The 18824-nt window shown below is 44.1% G+C and overlaps 1 protein-coding gene and 1 non-coding gene across 2 annotated transcripts; both read right to left on the bottom strand.

Annotated features, from left to right (window-relative positions):
- Window positions 1-22: 22 nt before the first annotated feature.
- Window positions 23-93, bottom strand: TRNAG-GCC (transfer RNA glycine (anticodon GCC)). Its single transcript has one exon. It is a non-coding gene; the product is annotated as a tRNA-Gly (tRNA).
- A 187-nt stretch (window positions 94-280) lies between these two features.
- LOC135628953 (pentatricopeptide repeat-containing protein At4g02750-like) lies at window positions 281-3860 on the bottom strand. Its single transcript, XM_065135980.1, has 2 exons — window positions 1805-3860; window positions 281-778 (listed from the first exon to the last, which is right to left on the bottom strand). The coding sequence occupies exon 1, from the start codon at window positions 3666-3668 to the stop codon at window positions 2037-2039; it is 1632 nt and encodes a 543-aa protein (XP_064992052.1). The 5' UTR covers window positions 3669-3860; the 3' UTR covers window positions 281-778; window positions 1805-2036.
- Between the last annotated feature and the right edge of the window lie 14964 nt (window positions 3861-18824).

Genomic DNA, 18824 nt, shown 5'->3' with positions numbered 1-18824 from the left:
TGTAAAACATGATAATTACGAGTGCACCAGCCGGGAATCGAACCCGGGTCTGTACCGTGGCAGGGTACTATTCTACCACTAGACCACTGGTGCTGTTGTGACGAAAGACCCTCGTATTAATCTTAATATTATATAAGAAACATTAGAATTTTCCCCCATAAACATAAAAGTAAGGATACAAAACTGTACTTATAATTCAAATCCTAATCAAGCAAATGAACAACTTGACCATTGTACCTACATATTTTTAAAGCTTAATATTCTTCCATGTATTGTCTCATGCAAACATAATTTCTGATCTCGTTTATTTTTCTGAGTGAGTAGCATAAATAATACAATACAGTACCTTTTTTGGTGAAATCAAGAAGATTTATGAAGATTTAAACATTGTTGGGGAAAAAAGAGCAATAACAAAAGAGAAAAGCCAAATTGTACACTGTATTTTCTTGTGGCCTAGTGATATTTGATTTGGTCATGAAACAAGCAATAGTTCCTGTCTTCCTTCCACGGTGAGCACCGATTGTTCTAGAAGCTTATTGGTGGCAGCCAGCAGCAGCTCGGTCGGATCACTGGGATGGGAATCATCAGACCATGGGCAACGACCTCATCTCAGCTCGAGCAATCACCAATGGAAAGCTCTTCTTCTGATTACGGTTGACGGAGCTCCTCAATGCTCTGGTTCATGCACTCTACTGTGTCTCCTCATCACCTGCATGCGTTGCTGCATCGGTTCCCCCACAGCATTCCATAATGCTCCATATACAACAATTTGTTTTACCTTGAACATCAAAATACAACAATTGTTTGCATATCAGAACTTCACAAGCAATGTAATTCGTTCATAATAAACAACGTATTTCATGCTCAAATTTTACCAAATATAATTCACTGGCTAGATAAGTTGAGTGGAAATGCAGCTACCACAATACAATCTACTAAACGGTCCCCTCTAACTGGTTTCCAGAATAACAAAAACATCCTGTTATACTGACCTTAATCATTTGACAAAAATCAGCTTTTCAAATTTGATATCTTGAAACCTTTTCAACCATTTAACTACTTAAGCAGAGTTCAAATTATTTATGTGAAGTCATGACTTTTCTTATTCTGTTTGTTTGTTGTCGTACAAGGCATATACACAAGCAAACCTGTTCAAAAGGATCTGTCCTATCAGCAACAAATGTCATCAGAATATGTTGCTTCGCCAAACAATCAAGATGGGCTTTTGAAATGATCTGTTCTTGAAAGTTATCAGTTATCAACAGTGATCGAATTGTGCCTGCTGTTGGCCTCATTAGTCATCAATTCCAGCTCCAGCCGATGAAGATACTACCCTGATCACCATTTCCAAAATCTCAGGTCATGCCTGTATTAGTCTGGGTATGTCCCTTCTTAAGCATATTGATGCAATTTGCACCATTGCATCTCCTAGATAAAGCAACATTAAGATATTAGCTACAGCTAGTAAGTAGACTTGTATGAGGATTGGAGGACCAGCTGTAGTGGAAATCCTTGCCTTATTTGTGCCTTACAGACATCTATACAAGAAAAAAAGCAAAAAATTCTGCACTCAATTTTTTTCTTTTCCTTCAATATAGTGGATTGGTTTGTAACAGGTATTGTTGCAGACAAGGGTCAACTACCACATACCTACGTGCACGAAACAAAAAAGCAGATAAGGGTCAACTAATTAGCATGATTAAGTAACAATCTCAGTTATTGATATGGAAAATGATATAATAGCTGCTTTGCTGTATTTTATCTCCAATATAAGATGAGACAAATAAAGGGCAAGAAGATATACCAGAAAGATGCAGACATTATGTCTCTAAACTCCATGGTTGTTTCACATCATGTCCAACTGACTGTTCTGAAATTAATCGAAATGAGGACACTCACATTCTTCTTTCTAATAGAGGAGTTCTATTTCTCTTGAATCCTTCACATCAAAGCAAGTCATTTGTTGTATCTTTTTTCCAAAGAATTGGATCATCATTCACCACCACGTGGGACAATACTAGGTTTTGCTTGAGATCCTATATTTCAACAACCCAACTGGACCCAAGTTCCTTTACTATACCTTTCTCTCTTAGTAAATTAAGAAGTTCCCTTGATTCCCTTCCAGTTTCTGTTCTGCAATAGATGTTTGCAAGTCCTAAATAGCTCTTTGCGTTATCAGTCTCCAGCATCTGCAGCTCTTGTGCTGCGACTCTGCCTATGTTTAAGCTCCCATGTATCGAACATGCATTAAGAAGAGTAGACCATGCAACAGAATTTGCTGCAAAAGGCATGCTTCGCAACAGATCATGAGCTTCCTTAAGCATGCCAGCTCTCCCAAGCATATCTACCGCACAAATGTAGTGATCTAAAGTTGGTTCTATGCCGCATTTTCTACTCATTGAGTTGAAATAATCCAAACCGTCGACAACTAAGCCACCATGGCTGCAACTAGTAAGTATAGCCGAAAATGTGTTGCCATTAAAGTTATTTGAAGCCAGTGCCTTTTCTGCAATCTCCAAAGCTTTTTGCGCATGCCCATTTTTCCCAAGACCATGTATCACAGAGTTCAATGAGATCACATCTTTCTTTGGCATCTCCTTGAACACTTGCAACGAGTCTTCCATCAATCCACAGTTGGCATACATTGTGACCAAGGAGTTTGAAACAAATATGTTGTTTGGATATAGACTATTCTTCACAGTGTGACCATGTATCTGCCTTCCGAATTCAAGCATGGTATGAGTAGCACAAGCAGTTAAGATGATCGTGTAGGTCGACAAGTTGGGCTTTGTGTCATGGCCTAATCTTAACAAGGAGAGGAATAACCTCAGAGCTTCTAATCCACGACGGCCTTCCAGCAATCCCGACATCATAATGTTCCATGAAAGTGTATCCCTTTCGTTCATGGAGTTGAAAATCTTGAAAGCTTGGTCCAGCAACAAGTTATGGGCATAGGCATCCATCATAATATTCCTTGAAGCTAAATCCTTCCACTTCATCCTATTGAAGACATGTTCTGCGTCATGTAAGCAATCCAATTTGGCATACACATCGATTAGAGCATTCTGAGCAAAGACAGATCCTTCTCCTGCCTCATCCAACAGCTTCAGTGTCAAAGAGTGGATCTGCCTTACGGCCACAAGAGATCGTATGCAACCACAAGACTTGAGAACAACACTCAAAGTATAAGAGTTGGGTATCACTTTCGACTCGAAGAGTTCCCTGTAGAGACCCGAGAAGAGGCTCACAGCTCGGTGGGGCTCATTGTTCTGCGCGTAGCAAGATATCATGGCTGTCCACGAGAACACGTTCCGATCACTCGGCGGAATGGAATCAAACAGCTGCCGCGCATCCCTAACGTGTCCTGACCTCGAGAGTCCAGCGATCATCGACGTGTAGGACCGCGCATTCTTCCGAGGCATTTCCTCGAACAACTGCAAGGCGGAACCTAAGCGGCCCGAATCGAGGAGGACGGAGAGCATCGCGTTGTAGGAGACCTGGTTTCTGTGGGGCATTTGTTCGAAGAGCTCTATGGCCTTCTGCACGTCCCCGTTCTTCCCGTACGCCGTGATCATCTTCGTCTGCGAGACGATCAGGGAGCGAACGGCGCATGGTTTCGAGACCAGGAAGTGCGCGAGCTGGCGAGCGCCGCCGGAGCGCAAGCCCATGGCTCGTGGTCTTCCGGCGTCTCTAGCTCGAGAAAAGAACGGCTGAGGGACGGATTCAATTACAAATGTCACCCTGGGAAGAGTACATGTTCTCCGATTTCCTGGTAGAGAGGTTGAATCAACGTGAAATTGTTCGGGTACTATTTCACCGGCTTAATTAGTTAGACCCACGTAATGTCAATCCCTTTGCATTTGAGGCCCTAAATGGCCTGGGTTTATTCCCCATGGTCTTAGCAACATGATCAGGTGTTCATTTGGTTTCTTGGATGTTCATATAGATTTTGTATATATAGACATATAGATATGGCATGAGGGACGATTTTGCCTACTGTCACGGACAAACTTTTAAACAGGATGTTTGATGTAATGTTTATATATGTGTCTTTTAGTATGTTCATGCTTTGCACAGCATGTAAAGGGACGGTCGAAAGCTTAATAATCTCATTTTAGTTAGGTTTGATGGCCCCTTTAGACTTATAAATAAATGTTATGTCATGTAGACACTTGTGAGAGATTTTCGATCTATAGTGGATTATTTTGACCATTTGTTATGTAATTGTTCTGAGCTTGTAAAGTCTGTTTATAATTTGCATTGTCTATGAAGTATTTTCAGAAATGTTTGCTTGTAGATACCGAGTGAGGTATTTTCTCTAACTCGTTTTCTCTTTTGTGAGTCATAAGGGATCATGAGAGGCTTCAGGGAGGCTGATCTTTACGGACGGACACGCAAGAGTGCCGCACAACTTAGGCAAAACCAGCTAAGTTCGTGACAGATGGTATCAGAGCGGGACAAACACTCATAGAAATACTTGACATGCAAACGTGGGGGACCTAGCAAGGCTGCGTTGAGGGTAGTCAGCACACGCGCTACCGTTTGGAGGAAAACGGGCATGGAGATGTAGGGAAAAAGAGTTGCTCAGAGGAGCGGGCATTTGAGATTGGCATTCAAAGAAATGGCCAACCCTTCGCGCAAGAGGCACTATGAGAACAAGCAAACTTGGAAGAATACGGAGCGCACAAAGGTTAGGATGGCTGAGTCCGAGCTACAGCTCAACGTTGACAACTATACTTAATAGTGCTTAAGGCAAGTGAGGCGCTTAGTAAAGGATGAGACAATGTAAGGTGGAATGAGTTGCTTAGCGAGCGAAAGAGTTGTGCAAAGTTCACAGAGGTGAGGGGAATTGCTAACTCGAGGAATTCGGTACTCATGCATTGGCTTGTATGTGGACGATGGAATATTCACGGCTATCCCAAGGCGATTGAAACTTGACACCATGGAGCATTGAAGCTTTCTCTTCAGCATATGAAGGATACGTCCGTAGGAGGATGAAGTGTGCAGCGAGTTCAATATGTTGCTAGGCCTTGAGCGGTGCAACGAGGGCTGTATTAACGTGGAGTCACAATCTAGCAAGTGCGTTTGCATGAGGTAGAATAATGCACAGTTTATTCAGCAAATCAGAGTAGTCCAAGGGGATGGTGGTCTCCGAAATAAAGAAAGATGTTGCTCCAATAGGGCAGTTATTAAGGAGGGATAGATCCCAAATTTTCCAGAGGTAGAATCATATGCAACATACCGCACATGTTGAGGAGGAATACCTCAACAAACAACAACTCCACGAAGCTCAATGGACCGAGCAAGCAACAAGGAGTCGTCACATGATCTCGCTTGAGAGAATGCATTGGTGGATGCATTATGAGATCAAGTGGGGGAGCAACCCAAAGCAACACAAATAAAGACACATTTGGACTCGATATGGAGATCGGACTCAAGGGAGGGCCAACCCGTGGAATGGTGGGCACAAGGGCCACCATCAACTTAATGCAAAAACGAGGAGCGAAGCAACTTGGGTGTAACTTGGTGAAGTACCCAAGCCGCATGAAGAGAGCCAGTATAGAAGATGGAACATGGAGCGGAGGTATAGTGCTTTCCTTGGACAGAGGTCAAGGACATGAACTCTTGCAGAGGCAAGAGTAGGATCATATTGTTCCATGAGTCTTTCATTCTGACGGAGCAGACACATCTTGCATGGTGCCAAAGACGAAGGGAGCTTCTAGGTACATGCACATTATCTCGAAGAAGTATTTGATAGAGGAACTAAGGTGACTCAACTTGCGGAGGCGAAGTTGTGTTTAGAAGGCCTTAGCACGAGGCAAGAGGATGCAGAGGTAGGTACTCTTGAAGAATATGCCACATTGTTGCCATTCAAGTTGCCATGAAGGAAGCAGTGCGCAACAGAGATTGTGCTAGTAGGGGTAGAGGCCCAGGATCCGAACAATGGTGCATCACTTTTAGCGAAGTTGATGGACTTCGGGAGCTACTAGGCAACAGACTATCCTAGAGTGGTGCTTCATCTAGGTGTGACCCAAGAGTGGGTGGATGAAAGTCGATTGCTAAAGGAGCAAACAAAATCGAAGGTGGAAGAGACCCTGCGATGTGTTGGTAGAGGCCACACATGAAGGGGTCATAATTCGAGTTCATCCCACAAGGATCAAAATACAATAAAGATGTCACCAGGAGGTGACATGGTGCAACGGATCGTGATGGAACAGTTCATGGCAATGCGATACATACGACATAGTCCCGTGAGGGACTAGATCATACGGAGGTATAATCGGGAGCAACTAGAAGCTCCACTTCGATTAACAACACGACGACAAGAAGGGCTATGGATTCAAGGAGTAAAGGCCATGGTATCGCAGAGGCGGGTCTTCTATGCGTACATCGAATTTTGCATCGGATGAAAGCCTTTGTTATCAGCATATGGGGGCTGTGTTCCACCAAGGGAAAAGTTCGAATGCAAGTACCAGTGAGTCATATGGGAGGGACTTGATCATACAGAGGTATGATCGAAGCAACTAGAGAGTTGGACTACTCCAGAGCCCATATTCGCTTAAGGGAGCCCGGTAAGTCGGATGACAAGATCGAGTAAGCGAACATTGCTACCAAGGAAGCTAAGGAGAATAGAATCGATGCAAACCCTACAATATGATGGCAAAGGCCATGCATGGGAGTTTAGTCTGTCTTTCTATCAACCAAAGAGAGCTCCTTGGAGAATATAGAGGTGTTGAAGCAGGGGGTCGAAAGGGATAAGGAAGCGATGATGAGTTCAGAGGGACTTAGTTACCCAAAATCAAGCATCAGTTAGAATGGAGGTGGACTCAGAGGAGTGCCATAAAGATATATCTACTAATCGTGAAAAAAATGGATACAGATACGAGGCGATAGATAGTAGGGTCATGGGCATGGCAGCACCATGATACCATAGAGACAGGACTTCCGTGAAAGTCATTGATCCCTTACTCTCATGGAGGGAGAGCGCTTGGTCGTAAAAGGGGCCAAAGAGGTGGAGCATGTAGAGACAAACTCCAAGTACCGAGACAAGGCTGAAGGGTAGAGACCAAGGAAGTTCGTAAGACCGGTGTCAACGAGCTTCTCATCAAGATAGCCGAAAGTGAAGGATTTCGGGTCATGCAAGAGTGCATGACCAAGGAACGAAGCAGGCAGTACATGTTGCTGTACCTTTGCTACTCAGTGGAGTAGGCAGTGTTGGGAAATCATGGGGGGGCGACATCATATGCGCAGCGGAAGAACAAGAAAACAAAAATCCCCGATTCCCAAAAAGATGTTCGTCGTCGTGCGAAGATTGGTGCGCAAAATCTGCAAAACACAAAACTGCGTATAGAGATTGTGTTTCCTTGCAGATCCTCAGGAGAGGGTGAAGGAGGTCAAGCGTCCTCCTCTCTAGCGGTGATCCACACAGCAGGGTTGTGACGACGCTCCTCAAAACTCCAGGCCTACTCTGAGGTGGAGAGGGAGAGGAGAATAGGAAGGGCAAGCAAAGACTCTAGCCTATGAGGCTGTGAATCCCTCCTATTTATAGAGATCCCGTGTCAAAACCCTAATGGGTCCTTTTCCCTAGTGGGTATTGGATCTGCATCCAATAAGACAAGGGCTCCGTCGGATATCTCATATCCGAACCTCTACTCATCGCAATGCCTACCATATGTGTGTGACCCTCTAGGCCCAATATCGAGTTGGCCGTGAGTCATACCTGTCAGAACTCCTTCTAACTAAGTGAATTATTATCTCTGTAATAATTCACTCGACTCATCGACTACGGAAGTACTAGGTCACTACGCCGTAGTCCCCAGACGATACAGGGGAATCCAATCCATTGGACCTGTCTGTCCTCAGTTACCATGTACCTATAGTCCCTCATCCATCTAATATCCCAGAGACCGTATATCGAGCATGGTGCTGTCAGACCCATACGGTTTCTACTTGAGTCTCGCTCTAATCGGATTCTCCCGGAGAACTCTTTCTCTCTCAACCCGAATGACCCTGGCCAGGGATTTGTCTGAGCAAGAACACATGGGATATTCCTCTCATGATACCGAGAGTGGATGATCCTCTATCGACACTCAATAGCCCTCGTAAGGTCGACTACCACTCCCAATGACCAGCTGTACTAGATCTGGGAACAGCCAAACCTATAAGTCTGGTATCAAAGAGTGGAGCACTCATACAGGACATCCTTGGTGTCTCAAGTCTAAGAACCAAATACACCACTAGGACTACGGAATCGTTGTCTGACAATAAGGCATCATCAACCATCCAGCATTCCGTAAGCGGATCAATCAGTGAACTCATTCTCCAATAAGCACCTGTACTGTATCCCTAGTGTCCCTACACGAGCAGCTATGAGACCAGCTGCATCCATCATATGGACGGGTATACAGCACACCAGTCTATCCGGTTATCACGATGTCCCTCTCGAGTAACCTATGACCGGGATTATTTAGGATATGTGTTTAAAGGTGAATCGATCTCATTATCGTGATCTCATCACGATCCGATTCCCATTGCACAAATCCAAGGACATCACTATACATATGCATTTATGCAATAGTTATAAAGTGATATACGCCAAAAATATAATAAGCAAAAAGATTCTGTATCAAGTCACACGTGCCATCACTCACGTGATTGGCTTGCTGGGCACTTATGACTAGCAATCTCCCACTTGACCTAAAGCCAATCACCTATGTGTCTGATCCCCATCAGACCCCTGTGATGCTCAAAGACAATCTGAGACAATGGCTTTGTTAGTGGATCTGCAATGTTATCTTCGGATGGAACTCTTTCCACTGCTACATCTCCTCGGGTCACGATCTCTCTGATAAGGTGGAACCTCCTCAGAACATGCTTAGATTTCTGATGAGACCTAGGTTCCTTCGCTTGAGCAATTGCCCCGTTGTTGTCGCAATATAGGGAAATCGGCTCCTCACTATCCGGCACGACTCCCAAATCTGTGATGAACTTCTTCAACCAGACTCCCTCCTTTGCTGCATCTGATGCAGCAATGTACTCCGCCTCTGTGGTCGAGTCAGCAGTGGTATCTTGCTTGGAACTCTTCCAGCACACTGCTCCTCCATTCAAGGTGTACACATACCCTGAATTCGACTTGCTATCATCGACATCAGACTGAAAACTTGAGTCAGTGTAGCCTTCAACCTTAAGGCTATTACCTCCATATACTAGTAAAAGATCCTTAGTCCTTCTCAAGTACTTAAGGATACACTTTACTGCTTTCCAGTGCTCCAAGCCTGGATCCGCCTGATACCTGCTCGTGACACTCAGAGCATGCGCTATATCAGGCCTAGTACATAGCATGGCATACATGATAGACCCTATTGCTGAGGCATAAGGTATCATATCCATGTTCGCCCTTTCTTCTGGAGTCTTTGGGGACATACTCGTAGAAAGCGATATCCCATGTCTCATCGGTATGAGACCTCTTTTGGAATTTTCCATGCCAAACCTTTTGACAATAGTTTCTATGTACCTGGACTGGGACAAGCCAAGCATCCTTTTGGATCTATCTCTATAGATTCTAATCCCCAAGATATAAGATGCTTCTCCTAAGTCCTTCATGGAGAAGTGTCTAGATAACCAAGCCTTTATTGTGGATAGCATTCCTATGTCATTCCCAATGATGAGGATGTCATCCACATATAACACCAAAAAGCTAATAGCGCTCCCACTTACCTTTCTGTATACACAAGGCTCATCTTCGTTCTTAACGAAGTCATAAGATCTGATTGCCTCATCAAATCTTATGTTCCAACTTCGGGAAGCTTGCTTTAGTCCATAAATGGATCTAAGCAACCTACACACCTTATCTGGGCAGTTCTTGGACACGAATCCCTCAGGTTGCATCATATACACCTCCTCCTCCAGGTTCCCGTTGAGGAATGCGGTTTTCACATCCATCTGCCAGATCTCATAATCATAGTGTGCTGCAATAGCCAATAGAATTCTGATGGATTTTAGCATTGCTACGGGTGAGAAAGTTTCGTCATAGTCAACACCTTGCCTTTGACGATACCCCTTAGCCACTAGCCTTGCTTTATAGGTCTCTACCTTTCCATCTACTCCGATCTTTTTCTTAAAGATCCACTTGCAACCGATGGGTACAATACCTTCGGGTGCATCAACTAGGTTCCAAACCTTATTGGAGTACATAGAATCCATCTCAGAATTCATGGCTTCTTTCCACTTCCCGGAGTCTATACTCATAATAGCCTCCTCGTAGGTCTGAGGATCAATATCCTCTACATCCTCTGCTCTAATATGTCCCACATATCTCTCAGGAGGATGGGATACTCTATCAGACCTGCGTAAAGTTGAAACTTGTGTATTAGATACCTGAACAGACTCGGGCTGTAGAGTGGTGCTTGAGCTTGGTTCTCCAACCTCGCTCAATTCTATCATTCTCCCACTGTCTCCGTCAAGAATGTGTTCCTTCTCAAGGAACACTGCTCTCTTAGCTACAAAAACCTTTTGGTCCTCGAGATGATAGAAGTAATACCCACAAGTTTCCTTGGGGTATCCCACAAATTTACATCGCCCTGTCCTTGATTCTAACTTATCGGGGTTGTGTCTTTTAACATGGGCAGAGCAGCCCCAAATCTTAACTACTTTAAGATCAGGCTTCTTCCCTTTCCATATCTCATATGGTGTAGACACCACCGACTTAGTTGGAACTCTGTTCAGAAGGTAAGCTGCGGTTTCTAGGGCATATCCCCAGAATGAGATGGGTAGGTCAGCGAAACTCATCATGGACCGTACCATATCTAATAATGTACGATTTCTCCTTTCAGAGACACCATTGAGCTGAGGTGTATAAGGAGGTGTCCATTGGGATAATATCCCATGGTCCTTGAGGAAGTGAGTAAACCCTGTACTTAAGTACTCACCTCCTCGATCTGATCGAAGAGTTTTGATACTCTTTCCAGTCTGGTTCTCCACCTCATTCTTATACTCTCTGAATTTCTCAAAGGCCTCGGACTTGTACTTCATTAAGTACACATATCCATACCTTGAGAAATCATCAGTAAATGTAATGAAGTAGGAGTAACCTCCAATGGCATGAGTTAACATGGGTCCACATACATCACTATGTATGAGTTCCAACAACTCAGTGGCTCTCTCTCCAGTTCCACTAAATGGAGAGTTGGTCAGTTTTCCACGAATGCAAGGCTCACAAGTTGCATATGACACATAGTCGAATGGATCTAGATATCTATCATTTAGCAACTTTTGAATCCTTCTTTCATGGATGTGACCTAGCCTACAATGCCACAGGTATGCACTGTTCAACTCATCTCGTTTCCTTTTGGACATATTTATATTCATGATATGTGGAGTGGTGTCTAACATAAATAAACCATTATGCAATGTTCCTTTCGTGATGATCTTATCATCTAATAATATCGAACAACCATTGTTCTCAAAAACAAATTTATATCCACTAACTGTTAAACATAAAATGGAGATAATGTTTTTGATAATAGAAGGAACAAAATAACATGCATCTAATGCAATAAAAGCTCCACTAGGCAGATGTAGGGCGACCTCGCCAACAGCTAAAACAACAACTTTTGCTCCATTACCCATCTTGAGGTCCATCTCGCCTCTCTCTAGTCTTCTAGGCCTTGCCAGAACCTGCAACGAATTACATATATGATAAGCACTACCGGTATCTAATACCCATGTGTTATCATAAGAGTCTGACAAATGGAGACCGATCATGAATGTACCTGAAGCTTCATCAAGCTTTTGTTTCGCCCTTTCTGCAAGGTACTTTTTGCAGTTTCTCTTCCAGTGCCCATCTTTACCACAGTGGAAGCACTGGCCTTTGTCCTTTGTTGGGTCTTTCTTAGCAACCTTTGCTTTACCTTGTTTGCCCTTGCCCTTTCCCTTCTTAAGGGACCTTTCTGCTTTCCTTTTCTTTCTGGTCTCACCAGTGTAGAGAACTGGCTTCTCTTTCTTAATAGTACTCTCTGCCTCCCTCAACATATTGAGGAGCTCTGGGAGAGTCACCTCAAGCTTGTTCATATTAAAGTTCATTATGAACTGTGAAAAGGAATCTGGTAGGGACTGAAGCACAATGTCCACACACAAGTTATCCTCTAGGACCATTCCTAGACCTGTGAGTTTCTCTATCCACTCAATCATCTTTAGGACATGGTTCTGAACCGGTGTCCCCTCAGTCATCCTAGCGCGGAAAAGGCTCTTGGATATCTCATATCGTTGAGTCCTTCCCTGTTCCTCAAACAATTTACGGACATGTAGGAGAATGGATCTGGCATCCATCTTTTCATGTTGTCTCTGTAACTCTGGAGTCATAGAGCCCAACATATAGCACTGAGCAAGAGTGGAGTCATCAATGTACTTCACGTAGCGAGCGATCTCATCCTCGCTTGCCCCTTCTTCGGGCGTAGGCATCACTGTATCAAGGACGTACACGATTTTCTCCGCTGTGAGAACAATTCTCAAGTTACGGAGCCAATCCGTATAATTTGGACCAGTGAGGCGGTTGACATCAAGTATGCCACGTAAGGGATTTGAAAGCGACATTTTCTGAAAATAAAGATGTAGCAAAAATGAATAACATGCAGATTTTGCAAGAAATAAACTATCAAGATATGGACTTCTATCTTAATATGCTCCCACTATTTTACTAACGAGTCACGCGACACCCTCAGCACGTGAAACGGAAGTCTCCGGCAGACTTCTAGTGGGGATCAGGATCCAATCAGCGTCTTAGTGTAACCTCGAGGGACTCGACCAATCACACTAAGCCTAAAAGGTAGACAACTCTTGCCGATCACAACTCCTTGTGATTCCCGTCCTGTTCGGCCTCCGAATCACCATGGCCTCGAGGGACTCGACCAACCATGATGCTCGGTTAAGTCAACACCTTCGTTACAAGATGAGTCTGATTTGATGATATACCCTCGAGGGACTCGACCAAGCATATCATGCCCTCAGGTCACCGGTGACATCTCTATGTCGTAAGCAAGATAGCGAATCGCGATATAGGTGAGTCTTGAGGGACTCGACCAACTCAACCTACACCGGGATTCGGTTCCTACTCATAACGATGGAAGGCCACGTGGGTCAATCTAATTGCCTCACGTTTACCGACTTAATATTATCGAGAGATGTTTCTATAATTTGGTCTCCTAATATGACATGTCACACATATACATATTTAATATATATCTACATCGCATGCAAATATATATACATATCTAGTATGTGTATAAGCAATCACACCAGATGATCATGGACCACAACCTAATATGATTAGGCCCGAGCCAGTAGGCCTAATCACTCACATCAAGATCTATGTGTGCAACGGTGCATCTCCATGCCCTGTGATCGTCCATCTCGTCCTCGTCGGTTTCGTCGACATCTTGATGCATCTCCATGCAACACGATCATCCGTCTCGTGGGTCCCGTTGTCGCATCCACGCTCCCGCTAGGCCTCCTCATGTGATTACAACTTAATCATAGGCACGCAGGCCCGACAATAAACGAGAAATATAATGGAGGTTCGCAGACCTCAATAATAATAATCACAAGTACACACATCACACGGTCCATGATCATCCGTCCACTCATCATACATCACATGTATAAATAATCGTCATTATGTAGGACTACTAGATAATAAAAATAATAATCAACTAAACCTTTTAATTAATTAATATTTTCTGAAATCAGGGATATATAGGGAATTTCTCAATTCCTAAGGGTATTTTCGTAATTTGGACAAAAGACAGAAACTAGAATTTCTCAAATTCCGAGGGGCAAAACTGTCTTTTGCACAGAAAACCCTAATACCCTTTCCCCTTTTCGCTGCTGCGCCGCCGCCGCCGCCACCCTGCTGGCGGCGGCCTGTGCGGCGAGGGCGAGGCCGCTGCAGGTGGGCGCCCCCGTAGGCGCCGCCGCCTTCGCGGGCGGTTCTGCCCGCGAGTCAGCGCCCGCAGGTGGTGCTGTCTCGCTGGCGGCCGCCCCTGCGGGGTTTTTGCCCGTGGGAGCAGCGGCCACAAGCGCCGCTGCCCTGCGGTGCCTCAGCCCGCGCTGCTACCCCGCGGCGCCTCTGCCCGCGGGCTCAGTGGCCGCAGGCGCTTCTACCGAGCGGGCTCCCAGCCCCGCCGGCCGCAAGCCTGCTGCAAGCTGATCGCCGGCCGGCTACTGCAGGCACAGCGCTTGCGCATGCGCCGGCGCTGTGCTGCCTGGCTGCGGCTGCGGCTGGCTGCAGGCATGCAGATCGAGGGCAGCAACTGTTGCTGCCCTTCCTTGCTTTTGCGTCAACGATTTTGACGTCAATATTCTTCCTAAACACAACACACGCAGTTCAAAAACCAATCATTCGCACGAACAACCTGGCTCTGATACCACTGTTGGGAAATCATGGGGGGGCGACATCATATGCGCAGCGGAAGAACAAGAAAACAAAAATCCCCGATTCCCAAAAAGATGTTCGTCGTCGTGCGAAGATTGGTGCGCAAAATCCGCAAAACACAAAACTGCGTATAGAGATTGTGTTACCTAGGGAGATCGTATATCCCTGTTTCCTTGCAGATCCTCAGGAGAGGGTGAAGGAGGTCAAGCGTCCTCCTCTCTAGCGGTGATCCACACAGTAGGGTTGTGACGACGCTCCTCAAAACTCCAGGCCTACTCTGAGGTGGAGAGGGAGAGGAGAATAGGAAGGGCAAGCAAAGACTCTAGCCTATGAGGCTGTGAATCCCTCCTATTTATAGAGATCCCGTGTCAAAACCCTAATGGGTCCTTTTCCCTAGTGGGTATTGGATCTGCATCCAATAAGACAAGGGCTCCGTCGGATATCTCATATCCGAACCTCTACTCATCGCAATGCCTACCATATGTGTGTGACCCTCTAGGCCCAATATCGAGCTGGCCGTGAGTCATACCTGTCAGAACTCCTTCTAACTAAGTGAATTATTATCTCTGTAATAATTCACTCGACTCATCGACTACGGAAGTACTAGGCCACTACGCCGTAGTCCCCAGACGATACAGGGGAATCCAATCCATTGGACCTGTCTGTCCTCAGTTACCATGTACCTATAGTCCCTCATCCATCTAATATCCCAGAGACCGTATATCGAGCATGGTGCTGTCAGACCCATACGGTTTCTACTTGAGTCTCGCTCTAATCGGATTCTCCCGGAGAACTCTTTCTCTCTCAACCCGAATGACCCTGGCCAGGGATTTGTCTGAGCAAGAACACATGGGATATTCCTCTCATGATACCGAGAGTGGATGATCCTCTATCGACACTCAATAGCCCTCGTAAGGTCGACTACCACTCCCAATGACCAGCTGTACTAGATCTGGGAACAGCCAAACCTATAAGTCTGGTATCAAAGAGTGGAGCACTCATACAGGACATCCTTGGTGTCTCAAGTCTAAGAACCAGATACACCACTAGGACTACGGAATCGTTGTCTGACAATAAGGCATCATCAACCATCCAGCATTCCGTAAGCGGATCAATCAGTGAACTCATTCTCCAATGAGCACCTGTACTGTATCCCTAGTGTCCCTACACGAGCAGCTATGAGACCAGCTGCATCCATCATATGGACGGGTATACAGCACACCAGTCTATCCGGTTATCACGATGTCCCTCTCGAGTAACCTATGACCGGGATTATTTAGGATATGTGTTTAAAGGTGAATCGATCTCATTATCGTGATCTCATCACGATCCGATTCCCATTGCACAAATCCAAGGACATCACTATACATATGCATTTATGCAATAGTTATAAAGTGATATACGCCAAAAATATAATAAGCAAAAAGATTCTGTATCAAGTCACACGTGCCATCACTCACGTGATTGGCTTGCTGGGCACTTATGACTAGCAGGCAGCCGGGTTGATGGAAAAGACGGTACAATCCCAAAGGTGACCAAAACTATTAGAGACTTACTCTAAGTTGGGGTGAAAACTTCCTGCATTCCAGAAGTTCGATGACATTAAGAACGTGAATCACAGTAGCGAACTCAATGCAAGGAGTGCAAACACTTCAAGTGCTTCAGAAATGTAAGCAAAGAGAAAGCGAAGACTAGTAACCAGCTTGATGCATGGAGTACAACCTCGAGGAGATGGACGAAGTCAAGTAACCTTTGCCTTCTCAACTCTTAAGAGAATGGGTGAAACCGAGTACCCCAATTCTCTTATCTATCCAGTAGAGGAGCTCTGCACAGGTTCAAAGACCCTTCGAGGATAATAGAAGATAATAGTTATCAAATCCTCGCCAACAGTGATCAGTGCTACTGAGAGTAGATTGTCCGCTTCATTTCCCAACGAAATGCCAATCGAAAGCGGAAATGATGCGAATCTACTTGGAAGTGACAACTAAGTGAAAGAAGAGTCAATGGGCAAATTTTATGGAGGAAAGACCCAAAACTTCAGAAGTTTGCGAGGCGATGCTCGTTAAAACTCCAACAAGCATCCATCTAGTTCAAGTAGCATAAGGCATTTGAGAGACTAGCGCATAGTAAGGGTGGTCTTTTCCTTCATCTAGAGGATCCGCAAGAATCAACAAGGATCAACACAACTCAGGTAACCCCACACTAGAGTCAAAGTCATTGGCGAGTTTAAGCAGCATAGTGGATCAAATGTTCGACTACTCAAAAACAACAGCAGAGAGCAGCTGAGAGCCAAGAGTCTCATTGCAGCTGGAGCAAAAGATTGAAGACTCAACAAAGACGAGGAGTTATAGTATCGGCAAAGGCTTCGACGAGGATGTCGAAGGGATAAGTGGGGGAGAATGTCACTGACAAACTTTTAAACCTAATGTTTGATGTAATGCTTATGCATGTCCATATCATTTGGTATGTTCATGCTTTGCACAACATGTAGAGGGACGGCCGAAGGCTTAATAGTCCCATTTTAGTTGGGTTTAGTGGTCACTTTAGGCTTGTAAATAAAGGTTATGTCATGTGGATACTTGTGAGAGATTTTCGGCCTATAGTAGACCATTTTGACCCTTTGTTGTGCAAATGTTCAGAGCTTGTAAAGTCTGTTTGTAATTTGCATTGTTTATTAAGTTTTTTCGGAAATGTTTGCTTGTGGATCCCGAGTGAGGCATTTTCTCTTTTGTGGGTCCTAAGGGACTATGGGAGGCTTTGGGGAGACTGACCTTTGTGGACGAACACATAAGGGTGTCACACAACTTAGGCAAAACTAGATAAGTCCGTGATACCATGTCAGTTCACCTGCCACCAAGACTGATACCCAAGCAGGGCTTTAGGTCACTAGCCCCAAAATGGTATCGTAGTGCGTCCCGATAATCACTCTATATTATCAAGATCGGAGAATGATTAGGTAATTCATCTAATCTTCTCCCAGATTAGTCAGTAAGAAGGTCTAGAGATCAGGTATAAAAAAGAACCCATAAGCTCATGCTAAGGGGGGTGGGGTTTTCTACACACGAACTCAGTCATATAACTTACACTATTATTTTTTCCTTCGTTGACTTAAGCATCAAGGGGCCACGCTAGGCAACCCCCGATGCCGGTTTGTCATATAAGATCATCAGAGGTCAGGATGCGCCCCGTTGTTAGGATGTAACCACACAACCATGAGACAAACCATCTCTCGAGGACACCCAAATAACTTGGCCTCGAAAGGGAACCTTGTAGCGAGGAAGACCCCAAATTGCTTGCTCGATTATCCTGAACCAAGTCCGCATAGACAAGACCACTTCCGATCAGGTCATCTATGTGGTCTCACATTGCCAAGTCTCCTATGTCGGCCAGGAAATGGCACCCGGGCTTACACCTTCGTCAACGAACCAATCGTGCTGACTCACCAGTAAGGATGTTAAACCGTGCTAACTCACCGGTAAGGATGTTAAACGAAATGATATTCTTGAGCTATTAACTAAAATAGATCACTTTACTTTATGGTTCCTATGTTGAGATAATTATAAAAAAATTAAAATCATCAAGATATAATACAATATGAATTTAATATATATATTATAATTTATGCTTGACTTTTAGTAAATTATGACTCATTAATTAGGTAATTGAGGGATTCAATATACAATAGATATATAAAAGGAGAAGGAAGAAAGTTTGATAGGATATTCTTGGTTTTAAAACCTAAACTTTTATATTTTGAGTTACTATCTCTTAGTTATCTCTTAAAGATAAAGTTATCTTTTTATTTCTCTTATATTTCACTTCTTTTTCTCCTCCTCTTTTTTTTTCTTCTTATTTTATATTATTTAATATCGAAGTCTTACTATGTTCTTGGAGTACTTTGTAGAAAAGAATGATGCAACAAGATAGAGAAAAAAGAGATACAAAAATTGAAGCACTAAATTGACAAGTTGAAAAGTTTACTATGTGCCTCATATATCAAGAAACCCATGACTCTAGAGGCTCAAGTTATGGTTATATAAGTGATGAATTCGAAGACATGAATCCGTTTGCATCCAAAGAATATGTAAGAGGCTAATCTATGGAGAGGTTTTTTTTGTGCAAATAACAACATCAAAATTGACTTGTCTGAGTTCTATGGTCAACCTCAATATGAAGAGCTTCTTGATTGGCTTAATACCATTGAGAAATTCTTAGTCTAGGGAAATAGCTAAAGACCAAAAAGTAAAATTAATTGCTATAAGGCTTCAACGTTATGTTCTAATATGGTGGGACAAGGTATAAGAGATGTGCCTTTGGAAAGAGAAGATAAAGATTTCATCTTGGGAGAAGATGAAATCTTGGTTCTATGAGAATTTTTTTCATGTTAAATTCTTGA

This window comes from Musa acuminata, chromosome BXJ3-1 (assembly GCF_036884655.1).
Source record: "Musa acuminata AAA Group cultivar baxijiao chromosome BXJ3-1, Cavendish_Baxijiao_AAA, whole genome shotgun sequence".
NCBI lineage: Eukaryota > Viridiplantae > Streptophyta > Magnoliopsida > Zingiberales > Musaceae > Musa > Musa acuminata.
Note: the sequence above shows the minus strand (reverse complement) of the source record. Positions and strands in the feature narration are given on the sequence as shown.